Source organism: Capricornis sumatraensis, chromosome 10, assembly GCF_032405125.1.
Source record: "Capricornis sumatraensis isolate serow.1 chromosome 10, serow.2, whole genome shotgun sequence".
NCBI classification, from domain to species: domain Eukaryota; kingdom Metazoa; phylum Chordata; class Mammalia; order Artiodactyla; family Bovidae; genus Capricornis; species Capricornis sumatraensis.
Genome location: NC_091078.1, coordinates 40,070,735 through 40,086,491, shown reverse-complemented (window position 1 = coordinate 40,086,491; position 15,757 = coordinate 40,070,735). Strand labels below are relative to the sequence as shown.

General features: G+C 42.5%; 1 protein-coding gene across 1 annotated transcript in view; it reads left to right on the top strand.

Annotated features, from left to right (window-relative positions):
• DISC1 (DISC1 scaffold protein) overlaps positions 1-14,833 on the top strand; it is a 362,163-nt gene extending 347,330 nt beyond the window's left edge. Inside the window, exons 12-13 of the mRNA XM_068983084.1 lie at positions 6,054-6,171; positions 14,694-14,833. Of these exons, the coding sequence (XP_068839185.1) occupies positions 6,054-6,171; positions 14,694-14,833 (258 nt within the window). The remainder of the gene's footprint in view (positions 1-6,053; positions 6,172-14,693) is intronic.
• Positions 14,834-15,757: the final 924 nt, after the last annotated feature.

The following is a 15,757-nucleotide window of genomic DNA, read 5'->3' as shown; positions in this document are numbered from 1 at the left end:
GAGACAAGTCTGGGTGTTAGCACTTTAGTGCACTTCAAGATCTGATTGGTCTGGGGGCCAGAAGGGGATACCTCTTGCTAATGTGCAAGGGTCCTGTCCATTCAGTCAGGCTCCCATGTGGTATATACCCATGTTTTAGCTTACTATGATCCTTAACACATAACGCTCAGCTTAGTGATAAAGAAAAATTCATATATGCATGGACCTGTGAGGAGGACTGTCTTTGCCCCACATCGTCTGGGTGTTTAATGAATCACCTGAAGGCAGGTCCTTAAGTTGTCTGAAGGCTCAATCCTGCTCGTTCCTGGCTATTGACTGGGCCTTTTGCTGGGGCATTCAGCTTGACACCTACACCTGGCCAATCCAAGTGACTTGGGCTTCCTCACGACATGGACCCTGGGTTCCAGAGCAAGTGATCTGAGAAGACATAGCACCTCTTAGGATGTTGACCTGGAAGTCAGGCATGTCAGTTCCAGAGGATCCTTAAAGGACCAGCCAGGTTCAAGGAGGAGAAGTATTAATAATAGTCTGTCTCCTGGCAGCACAGGTAAGGTTCTGGAAGGCCATACTGCTGTGGCCACCCACACATTCCGCCCTGCCTAGGCTCAGCAGGGGAACAGCAAGGAGGTTCTACCCGGCACCTCCAGGCTGTGGTCCACAGGCAGGACGTCCACAGCTTTGTCCGACTGATGTGCACGACTCTGGGTCCATCTGGCCCTCTGTGGACAGATGGAATTTCTTTGAATGATCGAGAATTTTTTATCAGATTGATAAAATATATAAATCTTCCCTCTCGTTAGCTGTCCCTTCTCAGTTTAGGTCTTGAACTAATTCCATTCCCATGCTTCCATATGAGAGCATTATGGTAAAGCCGTAAACCATTCAACTAACACCCAGGTCACACGTAGTGTCCTTTCAGTACAGGATCAGAATCTGTCAGTAGTGATTTGTGCAGGAGTGTGGTGGAGATTCTGTAACTTGAAGAGGCAGTCCCATGAGAGAATGCCAATCAGCTCTTCTGTTACTGATCAGAGAACCTTGATCTCACTGAATTCGTTTCCCTGTGCCTCTTTATGCCTTTTAATCTTTTTTTTCAATTATTGAAGTATAATTGATTTACAAGTTGTGTTTCAGATGTATAGCAAAATGATTCAGTTGTTACATTTTCCATTATAGGTCATTACAAGGTATTAAAAATAGTTCCCTACACTATACAGTTGGTCCTTGTCGGTTATCTATTTTATCTGGAGTAGTTTGTATCTGTTAATTGCATACTCCTAATTTATCCCCTGCCTTTCCCCTTTAGTAACCATATGTCTGTTTTCTATTTCTTGTGTTTTTTAAGCTTTAAAATCGTTTTTTTTTTTTTAATATTCAGTTGTATGTCTTCCATACTTTTTCATTATGGCCTGAATTAATGTTCTTAGTGACTTTTTTCTTTTCAGAGATGTGGAAAATACAACAAAACATTGAGAAGAAAATAAAAATGTACTATAATGCTGGCCCTCCAAATAATTGTTAATATTTGAGTATTTCCTCATTATTAAATATTCTTATATTAAAATGATTTTAATGGCTAAGTACAAATTGAATATACCAGGACTTATTTTAACCGCTCCCTTTATTGTTGGACACATGTTGTTTCCTCTTTCTTGTACTCTTAATGCAATTACTTTTGTATTACCAAAATAATAATAAATTTTTATTTAACACATATGATAGAGATTTTCTATATTTATTAAAATGCTTGATACATTTTTTTAAAAATTAAATATATAAATTTTCTTTTTAATAAATTCCAATAAAGGGGCTTTGAATCATAGACTACAAATAATTTAAAGTTTTGCTGTTGTTGTTGAGTCGCTAAGTTGTGTCTGACTCTGTTGCAACCCCATGGACTATAGCCTGCCAGCCTCCTCTGTCCATGGAATTTTCCAGACAAGAATACTGGAGTGGGTTGTCATTTTCTTCTCCAGGGGATCTTCCTGACCTGGAGATCGAACCTGCATCTCCTGCATTGGCAGGCAGGTTCTTTACCACTAGCATTATCAGGAAAGCCCAACGTTTTTCTATATGGTCTTAAATCACTTTTCCAAATTCACACAATCACTATCAATCTGCACATAATTTAAAAATAAAAACGGGCAGGAATTATGTATTTGGGGGAATATGTAAAGCCATATTTTAAATGGACTTAATTTAGCTTTGATTTCTATTTGTTTTAGCCCTAAAATGAAAATTGAATCACTTGATTCCATCAAAGAGTGTTTTAAATTCCTTAGTTTCATGTTCTGATTCTGTGCTTTTGTGCCTCTTTAAAGTGTAATCTCCGTCGTATATATTTCCCCACTAACACTGTATTTTTCTCCTTCGCGTATGGCTTGCGGTTTCACTGCTGTCAATCATTTTTCTCCAGATGTTCTTTCTCTTGGTGTCTCATTTAGTTCATGCATGACTGTGCCATTACTCACTGCCCGTTGTCTCAGCTTCCATGTAATTTGTCTACTCTGTAATTCTGCATCTTTGAATGACAATGTTACCACTTTTAGAGCAGTAAAATATACATGTATATGTGATTTTTACATATTTACTGTTTTCTCCTCATCACTACTATGCTCAGTTAGGAACAAACCTTCACACATGCTTCACATGCTTTCTTGTATAATCATGTCCATTTCTCTGCAAAATTGTATGTTGTCACTAAGTTTTTTGTACATATATTAATTTATAATATGTTAGATATCTTCAGTATTTACGGTAGTTATGGGTACTTCATCTGCACTGTTTTCTTCTAATGACCATTTGGGATATAAACTTTAGGGAATTCTGGAGTTGATATAGTGAATGTTAAATTACATATCTTGATTAAATGGTTATTTTTGGACTCCAATTATACTATTATACAACTTGTTAACTCTAAGGACTTTTAAAATATTGCCACACCTGGGCATTTTGTTGTTTCTTTTCTAGCCATTAATTATAGCTTTTTTAGTAACTGCAATTTAATCTGAATAGATATCTCAATTCTTTTCCCTATGCAAAATTATTTTTATATACCTTCTAGGACTTTCACCAGTAGTTGGAAAAATATTAGTTTTATTTTTGGTTACTTTTAAATTCTGAGCTCTCTTTTTGCTGCTTATTTATTTACTTATTATATTTTATTGAGATATAATTGACATATAACACTGTGTAACTTGAAATGTACATTGTTTTTATATGATGCAGGTTATTACAAGATATTGAATATAGTTCCCTATGCTACACAGTAGGTCCTTGTTTACCCATTTTTATGTATAGTAGTATATATACGTTAATCCCAGTCTCCTAATTTATCCCTCCTCCCCCTTTCCCCTTTGGTAACCATAAGTCTTTTTTCTATGTCTCTGAGTCTGATTCTGTTTTATGATAAGCTCATTTGTATCATTTTCTTAGATTCCACATATAAACAACATCATATGACATTTGTCTTTCTGTCTGACTTACTTAATATAGTAAAGATTCTAGGTCCAGTCATACTGCAGATGGCATTATTTTGTCCTTTCTATGGCTGAGTAATATTCCATTGTGTATATAGGGACCGCTTCTTCTTTATCCATTCATCTGTTGATGGACATTTAGGTTGCTCCCATGTCTTGGATATTGTGAATAGTGCTGCTGTGAACACTGGGGTGCATGCATCTTTTTGAATTATAGTTTTCTTTGGATATACATTCAGGAGTATGATTGCTGGTTCATACAGCAGCTCTGTTTTTCGTTTTTTAAGTAACCTTCATTATTACTCTCCACATGGTGGTTTTGTACAGAAAAGTGACATAAAGAGGGCTCTTCTGGTTCATGTGTTGGATACAAGTGTGAAGGGGAAACATTTCAGAAGGCGGGAGGTCCCAGACTTGGCTATTCATTCATGGAAACAATGAATGCCGTGTGCCTACCATGTGTCTGACATTGTGCCAGGAGCTCTGAACCTAGCAGTGAGCAAGCCATCATCGTCCGAGCTCTTATGGGGCTTGGCATGGATTGTCCCTTCTTTTATGGGACTTATGCCCTGGTGTGAGAGAGGGAAAAGAGTACTTGCACTGGTGGTGATAGCAACCGTACATATAATACAGGTCTCCTGGCATTTAAAGTCTCCTTGGGAATGCTCTTGCACTGTTGGTGGGAATGTAAATTGATACAGCCACTATGGAAGAAGGTATGGAGATGCCTTAAAAAACTAGGAATAAAACCACCATATGACCCAGCAACCCCACTCCTAGGGATATACCCTGAGGAAACCAAAATTGAGAAAGACACATGTATCCCATTGTTCACTGCAGCATTGTTTACAATAGCTGGATCATGGAAGCAACCTCGATGTCCATTGACAGATGAATGGATAAAGAAGTTGTGGTACATACACACAGTGGAATATTACTCAACCATAAAAGGGAATGCATCTGAGTCAGTTCTAATGAGGCAGATGAACCTAGAACCTATTATACAGAGTGAAGCAAGTCAGAAAGAGAAAGATAAATATCGTGTGAGTGAGTGAAGTTGCTCAGTCGTGTCCGACTCTTTGCGACCCCATGGACTGTAGCCTACCAGGCTCCTCTGTCCATGGGATTTTCCAGGCAATAGTCCTGGAGTGGATTGCCATTTCCTTCTCCAGGGGATCTTCCCAACCCAGGGCTCGAACCCAGGTCTCCTGCATTGTAGACAGACGCTTTACCGTCTGAGCCACCAGGGAAGTCCCACTCGTGCATACATACAGAATCTAGAAAAATGGTTCTGAAGAATTTATTTGCAGGGCAACAGTGGAGAAACAGACATAGAGAATAGACTTATGGACTTGGGGAGAGGGGAGGAGAGGGTGAGATGTATGGAAAGAGTAACATGGAAACTTAGTTCAGTTCAGTTCAGTTGCTCAGTCATGTCCAACTCTTTGCGACCCCATGAACCACAGCACGCCAGGCCTCCCTGTCCATCACCAACTCCCGGAGTTCACCCAAACTCATGTCCACTGAGTCGGTGATGCCAACCAACCATCTCATCCTCTGTCATCCCCTTCTCCTCCTGCCCTCAATCTTTCCCAGCTTCAGGGTCTTTTCCAATGAGTCAGCTCTTCGCATCAGGTGGCCAGAGTATTGGAGTTTCAGCTTCAGCATCAGTCCTTCCAATGAATATTCAGGACTGATTTCCTTTAGGATGGACTGGTTGGATCTCCTTGCAGTCCAAGGGACTCTCAAGAGTCTTCTCCAACACCATAGTTCAAAAGCGTCAATTCTTCGGTGCTCAGCTTTCTTTATAGTCCAGCTCTCACATCCATACATGACCACTGGAAAACCTTACATTACCATATGTAAATAGATAGCCAACGTGAATTTGCTGTATGGCTCGGGAAACCCAAACAGGGGCTGGGGTGGGATGGGGAGGGAGATGAGAAGGAAGTTCAGGAAGGAGGGGGCATGGGTGTACCTGTGGCTGATTCATGTTGAAGTCTGACAGAAAACAACAAAATTCTGTAAAACAATTATCCTTCAATTAAAAAATAAATAAAAGTTTTAAAAAATCATTAAAAGTCTCCTTATTATTCTAGCTTTCAGGGACTGTGACCAGTGTACAGATACATGTTCAGTGCCCTATTAGAGCCCTGTGCCCCTGAAGGAACATCTCTCTGTTCTTACAAGTCAGCCTCTCTTTGGTTAGCATTCCTATTCCAGTGTGAGTTTGCCCATGAATGCAGTTCAAAGACCCAGGCTTCCCCTTTGATAAATCCACTTTAGGAGTTGATATACTGGGTATAAGTCTTAGAAACGACCAGATGCAGGAGATAAACTGTGGAGTCATGTAGATACAGCTTATCATTCAGTAATAACCTGAAATTGCCATTCTCAAGAATGACCTCTAGGGAAGACAAAGTTTCTGGCATGATTCCAATGGGATGCAGAAGGTAGCAGAGCTGTGTTGGGGAGTCTTCCCTTTGTGGACCCTTGGATAAATCACAGATGTGTTCATAGCCCTGAAAATACCTGTAGTTTACTAATGATATATTTTTCTTTTTCCCTGGCCAGGAATCTTACATCTTTTCAGCGGAACTTGGAGAAAAATGTGAAACCATAGGCAAGAAGCTATTGTACTTAGAAGATCAGCTGCACATGGCAATCCACAGTCATGATGAAGATCTCATTCATATCCTTTTAATCCTGCAGGTGGAGCACCTGTTAGGTTACTTTGTAAAAGAAAGTCTTAAAAAATTGCACAGTTTTCCTATGCCTCAGCAGATGGAAACCAATAGATACTCCTGGTATTTAGAGTTCAACACACCTCTGATCTCTGAGATTATTCAGTATGCGATGTTTTCTCTCTAGGTTTTGGTAAGTTGGCATTTTTGATGACTAAACCTGACTGCTAAAAATTACCAAAGAAATTCAGACATGCACAAAATTAGGCCAAAGAAAAATGTAGTTTTGGGGGTGTGCAGCTGGGTTTGTGGGGCTCAGATGGTTGTGAGTCTGACTGCCTCGGTTTTCTAGGGGCTTTCTGAATACCGAGAAACCCAAATCCATCTTCAGCTTCCTCTTGTATCACATTAGTGGGACTTCATATCGCTCCCTTCCAATTTTTTCTCATACAAGAGTCAGTGTATTTCCTGTCACATCTGCAAATCCCTTTATCAAAACTAGTTGCCAGTGAGCAAGATGGCACAAGAAACTACTGGCTTAGGTGTTTGTCCACGTGAAGCACTGAATCTCATATTAATCAGTGTATGGTTTGTCCCTGGTTAGCTCTTCTGAGGGCAGATGAGTGCGTGCAAGATGGATGAAGGCATATACAGCTTCGTCCTGTATTTTTTTTTAAGGTATTTACTCATAAGTTGAAACTTCTCTAGATGAAAGTACTTCTTTGTTCATTTATCCTTTGTGTTCAATAGTATGACTTTTATTAGATGTATTTGTGAGAAATGTGGCTATTTTGAACTTTATTTCTCATTGCTGTCTTTTCAGAATTCTAGTTCTTATCAGAGTTTATCTGGAATATGTGTGTGTGTTTAAAGAGATTTGAATGGTCAAGCATTAACCATAATCACAAGTATTCAGATCCACAGTCTAATGATGGATTCAGCGTTGTGTTTCCTTTCTCCTTATAACCTTAAATCTTTCACCTTGCTTATTAAATTTAGCAGGAAAAATTTTTTCAGCTTAATCAGTGATTATTTCCAATTGCTCAAGGTACATTTTTAATAGCAGACATTCTGTTTTTTGTAACTCCCTGCCCCTAATAAACTGTTATTTAAGCTCTCATTAAAAAGCTGGCCAAAGAAACAGTAGCAGTATATTTGCCTTTCACTTTTGTTTATTTCATGTTCATGGATCCCACAGATTTGAGCAGTTGTTAGGGGAGTGTGGCCTCCAGCAGATGGACAAGTGACAGTCTGCAGCTGGGCATCTGGGAGCAGGGTCCTGCCAAGGGCCAGTGCACACCGAGTGGCTCCTGGCCAGCAGGTGGGCTTGTTCCTCGGTGGGAAAACCCCCCAGCTTCTGGTGGGCTCAGGTAGCAGTTCTGACAGCTGCATTTGAGGTCTGTGTTAGCTTCTCATTTAGAAATTTACAAAAATGTTAGTTTGATTCTGGGGAATTGGGTTTTCTCCTTAATAGATATGGGTAGTGGGAAGGAGGCTGAGAGGGGACAGAGATGTGTATAAATAGGATGCTTTTAGTGTTCCCAAGCCAGATTCAGGAGCAATGGGATCATGGACAGTGGATAATGCCTCTATCAGTTCAGTTCAGTCGCTCAGTCGTGTCCGACTCTTTGTGACCCCATGAATCACAGCATGCCAGGCCTTCCTGTCCATCACCAACTCCCAGAGTTCACTCAGACTCACATCCATCGAGTCAGTGATGCCGTCCAGCCATCTCATCCTCTGTCGTCCCCTTCTCCTCCAGCCCCCAATCCCTCCCAGCATCAGAGTCTTTTCCAATGAATCAACTCTTCACATGAGGTGGCCAAAGTATTGGAGTTTCAGCTTTAGCATCAGTCCTTCCAATGGACACCCAGGACTGATGTCCTTTAGAATGGACTGGTTGGATCTCCTTGCAGTCCAAGGGACTCTCAAGAGTCTTCTCCAACACCACAGTTCAAAAGGATCAATTCTTCAGTGCTCAATTTTCTTCACAGTCCAACTCACATCCATACGTGACCACTGGAAAAACCATAGCCTTGACTAGACAGACCTTTGTTGGCAAAGTAATGTCTCTGCTTTTGAATATACTATCTAGGTTGGTCATAACTCTTCTTCCAAGGAGTCAGTGTCTTTTAATTTCATGGCTGCAGTCACCATCTGCAGTGATTTTGGAGCCCAACAAAATAAAGTCTGACACTGTTTCTACTGTTTCCCCATCTATTTGCCATTAAATGATGGGACCAGATGCCATGATCTTCGTTTTCTGAATGTTGAGCTTTAAGCCAACTTTTTTACTCTCCTCTTTCACTTTAATCAAGAGGCTTTTTAGTTCCTCTTCACTTTCTGCCATAAGGGTGGTGTCATCTGCATATCTGAGGTGATTGATATTTCTCCCGGCAATCTTGATTCCAGCTTGTGATTCTTCTAGCCCAGTGTTTCTCATGATGTACTCTGCGTAGAAGTTAAATAAGCAGGGTGACAATATACAGCCTTGACATACTCCTGTTCCTATTTGGAACCAGTCTGTTGTTCCATGTCCAGTTCTAACTGTTGCTTCCTGACCTGCATATGGGTCTCTATAGGTTTAGAGATGCCTCTATAAGCACATCTAACGTCAGATAACAACATGTACCTGTAGGTTCCCAGGTGCCGCAAGTGAGGAATCTGCCCGCCAGTGCAGGAGATGTAAGAGAGTGGATTCGACCCGAGTCAGGAAGAGCCTCTGGAGGGGAGGGCACGATAACCCACTCCAGTATCCTTTCCCTGGAGAATCCCATGGACGGAGGAGCCTGGCGGCTTCAGTCCATAGGGTCACAAAGAGTAGGACACAACTGAAGTGACTGAGCATGCACTCACTAAGGTTTTCATTTGAGTTAAATGGGTAATATTCAGGAGATGTGTTGAACGCAGTTCTTAAGTAAGTAAGTGAAGTCGCTCAGTCGTGTCCAACTCTTTGTGACCCCATGGACTGTACCCTACCAGGCTCCTCTGTCCATGGGATTTTCCAGGCAATAGTACTGGAGTGGATGGCCATTTCCTTCTCCAGTGGATCTTCCCGACCCAAGGATTGAACCCGGGTCTCCCGCATTGTAGACAGGTTTTACTGTCTGAGCCACCAGAGAAGTCATGGTTAAGTGCTTGGTTTTAGGTAGAAAAACATTTTCATTGTCAGTGTCTCAAGATCACACCACATCCCATTTTTATATGAGGTTTCAAGATAGATTGATTCAATCATTTTGTAATAAATCCTTGAGAGAACTTATTGGTAACCCTACAATGACTTATATGAAAAGTCATTTCATTTTGATAAAATTTCTATGGACAGATAGGGATTATTATTTCTACTTGATAGTTGAGAAGACTGAGGCTTAGAAATTGCATGACTGTCCAAGATCATTTCTGACGAATGGCAAAGCATCCAGCCACCAGCCCATGGTCCTTCATGGCCAATCAGGAGGTCTGTAAGTAGCTAGACAGGCTTATTCTGTGGAACACACAATTACTATCAAAATGTTAAGCTTTAGTAAGAGGTGTTTAGTGAAGATATGTTTATTGAGAATTTTGCTGGTCCTTGCTGAAATAAATGGAAACGTAGAGGGAACATGTCAAACCAGGATTGGGAAACACGGGTTTAGGTACTGAAGTCACCCTCCACCAATAAAATTTACACCACAATATGGATTTCAATGCAGACTTTCCTCTGCAACTCTGGCTTTGTTCTGTGTCACTGATTGAGAGTAAATACAAAGAAGGTATCTTTGAATTCAAACAGTGGCGCTTACTGGATCTCGGTGCCTTGAGATAGAAAGACACATTTACAAGGCACTGCTGAAGCTTCTTACACAAACCGAAGCCCTTGTTTCAAATGAGAGCTTATCTCGATTCAAAGAGGCTGCTGAAATCCTCCAGCCAGGCTCCGACTGGTTTGTGTTTCCATTCTTGATCAAAGAGACAAAGCTGAGTGCAGTTGAAAGAAACAGCTTGCCGTCAACAACAGGAAAGAATTTCCCAGTGAGCGTAGTATTTTTGTTTGATTCCATTAAGGACTCTGCCAGATCCTCCTGTGTGTAGGCTGCAGAGCAAACATGATTAATTCGAGCCCACATCAATGTCCATGTCCAGAAGATTCAAGCCTTGGACACTCCAGATGCGGAGGCCCGGAACTTTGCATAAGCCACGAGTGCGAGAAAGCTCTGGCGCTGCAGCATCAGGAGAGGGTGGGCCAGTCGCAAGCAGTGGGGCTGACCTTCCCAGCAGATCCTCTGGGCATCCTGATTTAACATCAAGGCCGTGGATGCTGACTTGCAGTCTCTTGTTTTTATGAAGAAGTCCCTGGATTGACAGAGTGGAGGAAGGGGAGAAGACAGGCCGTGTCTCTTCATCCTCCTGACAGGCTCACTAATCACACCGAGTAACAGCACCAACCCATCAGGAAGCACACGGCAAGCATCTGAGAAGAGTCTGCAGTGTTAATTGGAAGAGCCGGTGCCACAGAGGTGGCTCACGCCTGGCATCTAAGGCGAGGACGGGAGGTGCGACTTCACTGCCACTCAAGCTGGGATTTCCAGGAGTGTTTGTCTGAGTCTGTAGTATAATTTCACAGTCACTTTGGATCCTAATTAGCAGTTGTGTTTTGAAAAAACATGTTGAGGGGATGGAATCATTCTTCCACGTACATAGTGCTTTAACCGAAAACCGTCTAGGTTAGGTGGATGTTTTAGCAGCGGTTTTTCTCTTTCTCCTTCATCTTGTACAACACACTTTCAGAAGGAAAGAAGGACGCCTAGGAGTGGGACACTGAGCATATTTCAGAGCCTCGAGGGTAGTTCTGCCCACCTCTGAATCCTAGATGAGACGGCACAGACTGATTCTATCTGTGGTTCTATTTGCATTCATGTCCAGGAAACCCTCCTGGATTTCTGTTCTTTCTCTTTAATTGGAATGCGTGGTGCCCAGTCCATTAGTCTTGGTGGTGCTTGATGGCATGCAAACACTCTAAATATATCCAGATACGTGCAAAATGCCACATGAGCTTAAGAGCCTTTGCTTGGTTCAGCTTTAAAACATGCAGCTGTAACTGACAAAGGAAATGGGAGTTTGGGGGACTTGCTCTTGCCTCCTTGGAAATGCTTTCATCCTCTAGAACTGAAGAGCTGGAAGAGGGATTGTGATCATCATGGGGTCATAGATGAAAGAACTGAGACCCTAAGATGCTGCAGTTTGACCGTTGTGTGCCACTAGTCTGATGCAAATATGGGGGCCGGGGTTCTTCCCTCTGGTCCCCACGAAAAGGAGTGGAATGGGAAGAGGAGGCGTGGGAGCCCAGGAGAGGTGTGGACACCTGGCTCCTACTGCAGGCTTAGCGCGGGTGAACTTGGTCCTGGGCGGCACCACAGGAAGTGCGCCTGCGCAAGCTTCACACCCTTTGAGGCTGCTGGCTGTGGGCAGGGCTTTCCTCTTTGCTCGTCCACAATTGGGCCCCTCACTTTTGGCTTTGGGAGTGAAGGAAAGTTCTCAGGACTGTGGCCACAGGGCCTGCAGAGGGATCACTGTTGATAATGAAAAAATAATTTAGCAAATGAGTAACTTACTTCTTTTGGAAGCAAAGGGGATCAGATGAACTGAAGACCATCGTTTGACCCAGCTAATAAAATGATCGCTTAGAATCACAATCGGCAGTAAAATACTCAATTGTTTTTGATGTATAAACAAAAGATCCCTTTGAAAAAATCTGAGGATCTTTGGACATGGCTGCCCTAAAGGACAGTGTTGTCTTAGCACCGGAAGACACATGTGAAACGTGCCTTTATTCATTGCAAACACACTCTGCACAATTTTACTATCAAGAAGTAATGTTCTTGGCACTTCCCTGCTGGTGCACTAGTTAAGAATCCGCCTTTCAATGCAGGGGACGTGGATTCAATCCCTAGTCAAGGAGCAAAGATCTCACTTGCTTCCAGGCAGCCAAGCCCATGTAGCAAAACTCAGGAGCACATGTGCTACAGCGAAGACCCAGCACAGCCAAAATTTTTAAAAACATTTTTTAATTGTAAAAAAATTTTTTAAAGAAGTAATACTCTTGCCTAATACACCTGTAGTCTATAGCAAGGTGGTCTCGGGTTCAAAGGGGTTTTTAAAGATACTGGCATGGCAGTCCTTGTGCCATTGTTGAAACTTATGTGCTGATTTTCTCAGCTGCCACAGGTCTTTGGGGGCGTATCTGTTACAGAGAATGAAATACCCACTTGGCTGAGAGGCTGCTAGAGCACAGACATGCTAAGAATCATTTAACTCCTTGTAGACCTCTTCTTGCACCTAGATGTAACGAGCACCTCTGTCACGTATACATAGATTCCAGCACCAAAGTTTTACTCTGTTTCCCCAGAACTTTCACAAAACACGTGGTCAAATATCAGTCGGCTTTAACTATGAACTTATTGGGGGAGCAGTCAGGAAAATCTGCATTTTATAAGTAAGATAATGAAAGCATTGGATGGTTTGCCAGCTTCCCAGAGCTGATGGGCACATCCTCAAATCTCCATCTTCTCATTCCTCCCTGTGTCCCTGGAGACCATTGTCTGAGGGGCTGAGACTGTCTAAGATTATTGTCTGAGTGTTATTTTCGTTGTATAACAGTCTTTTTCTTTTGTGGCTTCTCCCTCACTTTCTTTTCAAAACCCGTTTTCAGTGTGTTCTCCCAGTGCTAGACATTTTATGACTTCTTTAAGAGGCAGTTGAGTTTGGTTCAGTTTCTCTCTCTAAAAACCTTGGTTGTCATTCAGCATATCACAAGAGTGGGGCCTGTAGTCCCAGACTGCCTGTCAGAGGTAATGATGTCTCAGGAGTTTGTCAAGATTCATAAACTGCTTAAACTCTATGTTTATTCTTTATAAACGTAGCTTAACTTCGTGATTAATTGGCAGCTTGGTATTTGGTCTGGGACCACTTATGTTCTTGCTTGTGTAAAGTCATATGTGTTTTCACTAAAGATTAACAGAGCTGTTCAGAGAAACAGAAGAAAATGAAGTCTTTTAAAAAAGGAAAAAGACAAGTATTGGATGCTTTCTTCTCTTGGATCTCAACTCCGCCCTCATCCCCCCCACCCTCAAGTTCAAGTGCAAGGAGTGAATCATCATAGTAGATGTATGTAAATTAGGTAAATGATGAAGTCTAGTGAGGCTTCAAGAGCAAGAATAACTGCCAGAGCCTTGTCAGGGTGGCTCAGCGATTTTTGCTTAGGGGAGGTTCATTTGCATAATTCCCAGGATCCTTTGGAATTCTTTATTTAAAAAAGAAAAAAGAAAGCTTCCTATAGTCATAACCTAAAGGTATCTCTATCTCTTGACACTGCATCAACATCGCATTTGGATAAAACAACATTGTAGTAGATGTAGGCAGTTTGAGTGGGAAGATTTCTGCAAGCTGCTTACCCTAAAGCTTTCTGTTTTCTCCATATCTGATCTAGTAATATTTAAGTCGTCTGACCTTTTGTGATGACTTAATAGCATTTAAGTGGTGTCAACATGTTTCTGTGTTTCTTAAGTTCCTGTTGGATGAAGTTAAATTAGTTTGCTTATTAAATTAAGAGAATCTGATCCACCACTCATTCTGTATTTGTCTTAGAATTGTTCTGACTGCAGGTACACCAGGAAAAGCTGTGGACAGACAGGAAGACAGCCGTTGGTTAAATGTTCCTGAGCTTAAACACCTAGAAGAGAGCTCATCTCTTTAAAGGATGGTAGTCATATTATTTATTCCACAGGATTATTTGCTAAATTCTCTGTGATTGCTTTACCTACAGGAGAAACAACTTTATAGGTTAGGAAACTAAGAGCCCAACAGTTTAAAGAAAAATGTATCAACCAACTAGCCAACCCAGAGAATGCAAGTTCCCTGCCTTCTGTCAAATCTCTAGTGCCCTGAATGGCTGTTTTACAAGTACCCTAGAGCATAATAACACGTGACAGCAGATTAGAACCCAAGGGGTTTTGAAGTCATTGTTTCAGGAGAAAACTGAGATTCAAAATGATTTACACAAGGTGACAAGGCTGGCCAGTGGCCGACAGGCACTGTAACTCATGACTGAGTGTGGACCCATGCTGGCGCCCAGTCCTGGCTTTCTCCAGGAGACTCTGGTTTCCAGCCTTGTTTCCTCTCCACTGTCACTTGGATGTGCCAGGGGCCCCCACCCCAGCAGGGGGCTTAGCAGAAGTACAGTCACGCTGACCATATTCCGTGGAGCATCCTAGCTTGCCATCTGTCTCAGCCTAAAAGCTGACTCTTCCTTTTCCTGTTGGAAACCTTCCTTGAGACAGTCAATGACCTCGGGCCTTGTAGGAACTGCAGTCGCTCTTAAAAGAAGTGTAACATTTGTATTAATATTTAATTGGTCCAATTTGGAGGAACTTGAAACTGCAATTAGAGGGCAGTGCCCATCTGCTTTCAACAGGCACGTGGCTCTTAGCAGATCCCTGGGAGGCTGCAGGGGCCGCCCATCACCTTCACGTGTGTTCCTTAACAACGTGCGCACAGTCTCTCAAGGGGGAGCTCCAGATGGTGAAGGAAACTCTCCAGGCCATGGCCCTGCAGCTCCAGCCAGCAAAGGAGGTGGGGGAGAGGGAGGCTGCAGCTTCCTGTGTGACAGCTGGCCTCCGGGAAGCACAGTCCTGAGGCCTGACAGGACAGAGGGTGAGTGACCGTGTTATCAGCATGAGTGCTGGGGGCCTCTCCCATCCCTTCTGCATAACCAGTGTGCCTGAACCCATTATGGAGATGTGCAGCCTGGATGCCCAGCCAAAGGGTGGTCCTCTCTCCTGGGGCTGAGTTCAGGGGAGTTTGCAGATTGGAATATGCAGGGCGGGGGCGGGGGGTGATCTGCTGATTTCCTTCTGTCAGTCTGAGACACTTTTACTGTGTCATTAACAAGAGCATTCTCCAGAGGATTTGAAAAAAATCTCTCCGTTACAGACCCCATTAGACAGACAGTGAAACTGTTAGTTGCTCGGTCGTGTCCAACTCTTTGCGACCCCATGAACTGTAGCCCCTCAGGCTCCTCTGTCCATGGAATTTTCCAGGCAAGAATGCTGGGATGGGTTGCCATTCCCTTCTCCAGGGAATCTTCCCAACCTTGGGATCAAACCTGGGTCTCCTGCATTGTAGGCAGATTCCTTACCATCTGAACCACCAAGGAAACCTCATTAGACAGAAGTTGGGGTGAATTCTGCTAGAAAGATGTCTCTTTCCCTGCATTATCTTGCTTTCTGCTGCACTTAAAATAGCTCCTGATTTAAGAACTTATAAAAAAGGAAAGCATACATGTCTCTCTCATCATACCTGCTACACTTTCCTACAGGCGCGTGTATAAGGGAGCTAATTAACCCTAGAATCTGGAAATAACAGGTTCTCACCTTAACTTCTCCTGTGATTCTCTATCATCTCAGGAGAATTAAGATCAAAATTTTCAGAAGGTATTTTTAAAGAGACAGCCTATCATGAGCCCCAGCCCTCTGGTTTTCCTGTTGTGGCAATGCCTATCTTTATAGAATGGCCCCTGATGTTTCATCAGTACTTGCTGAAATTCACTGACAACTAGAG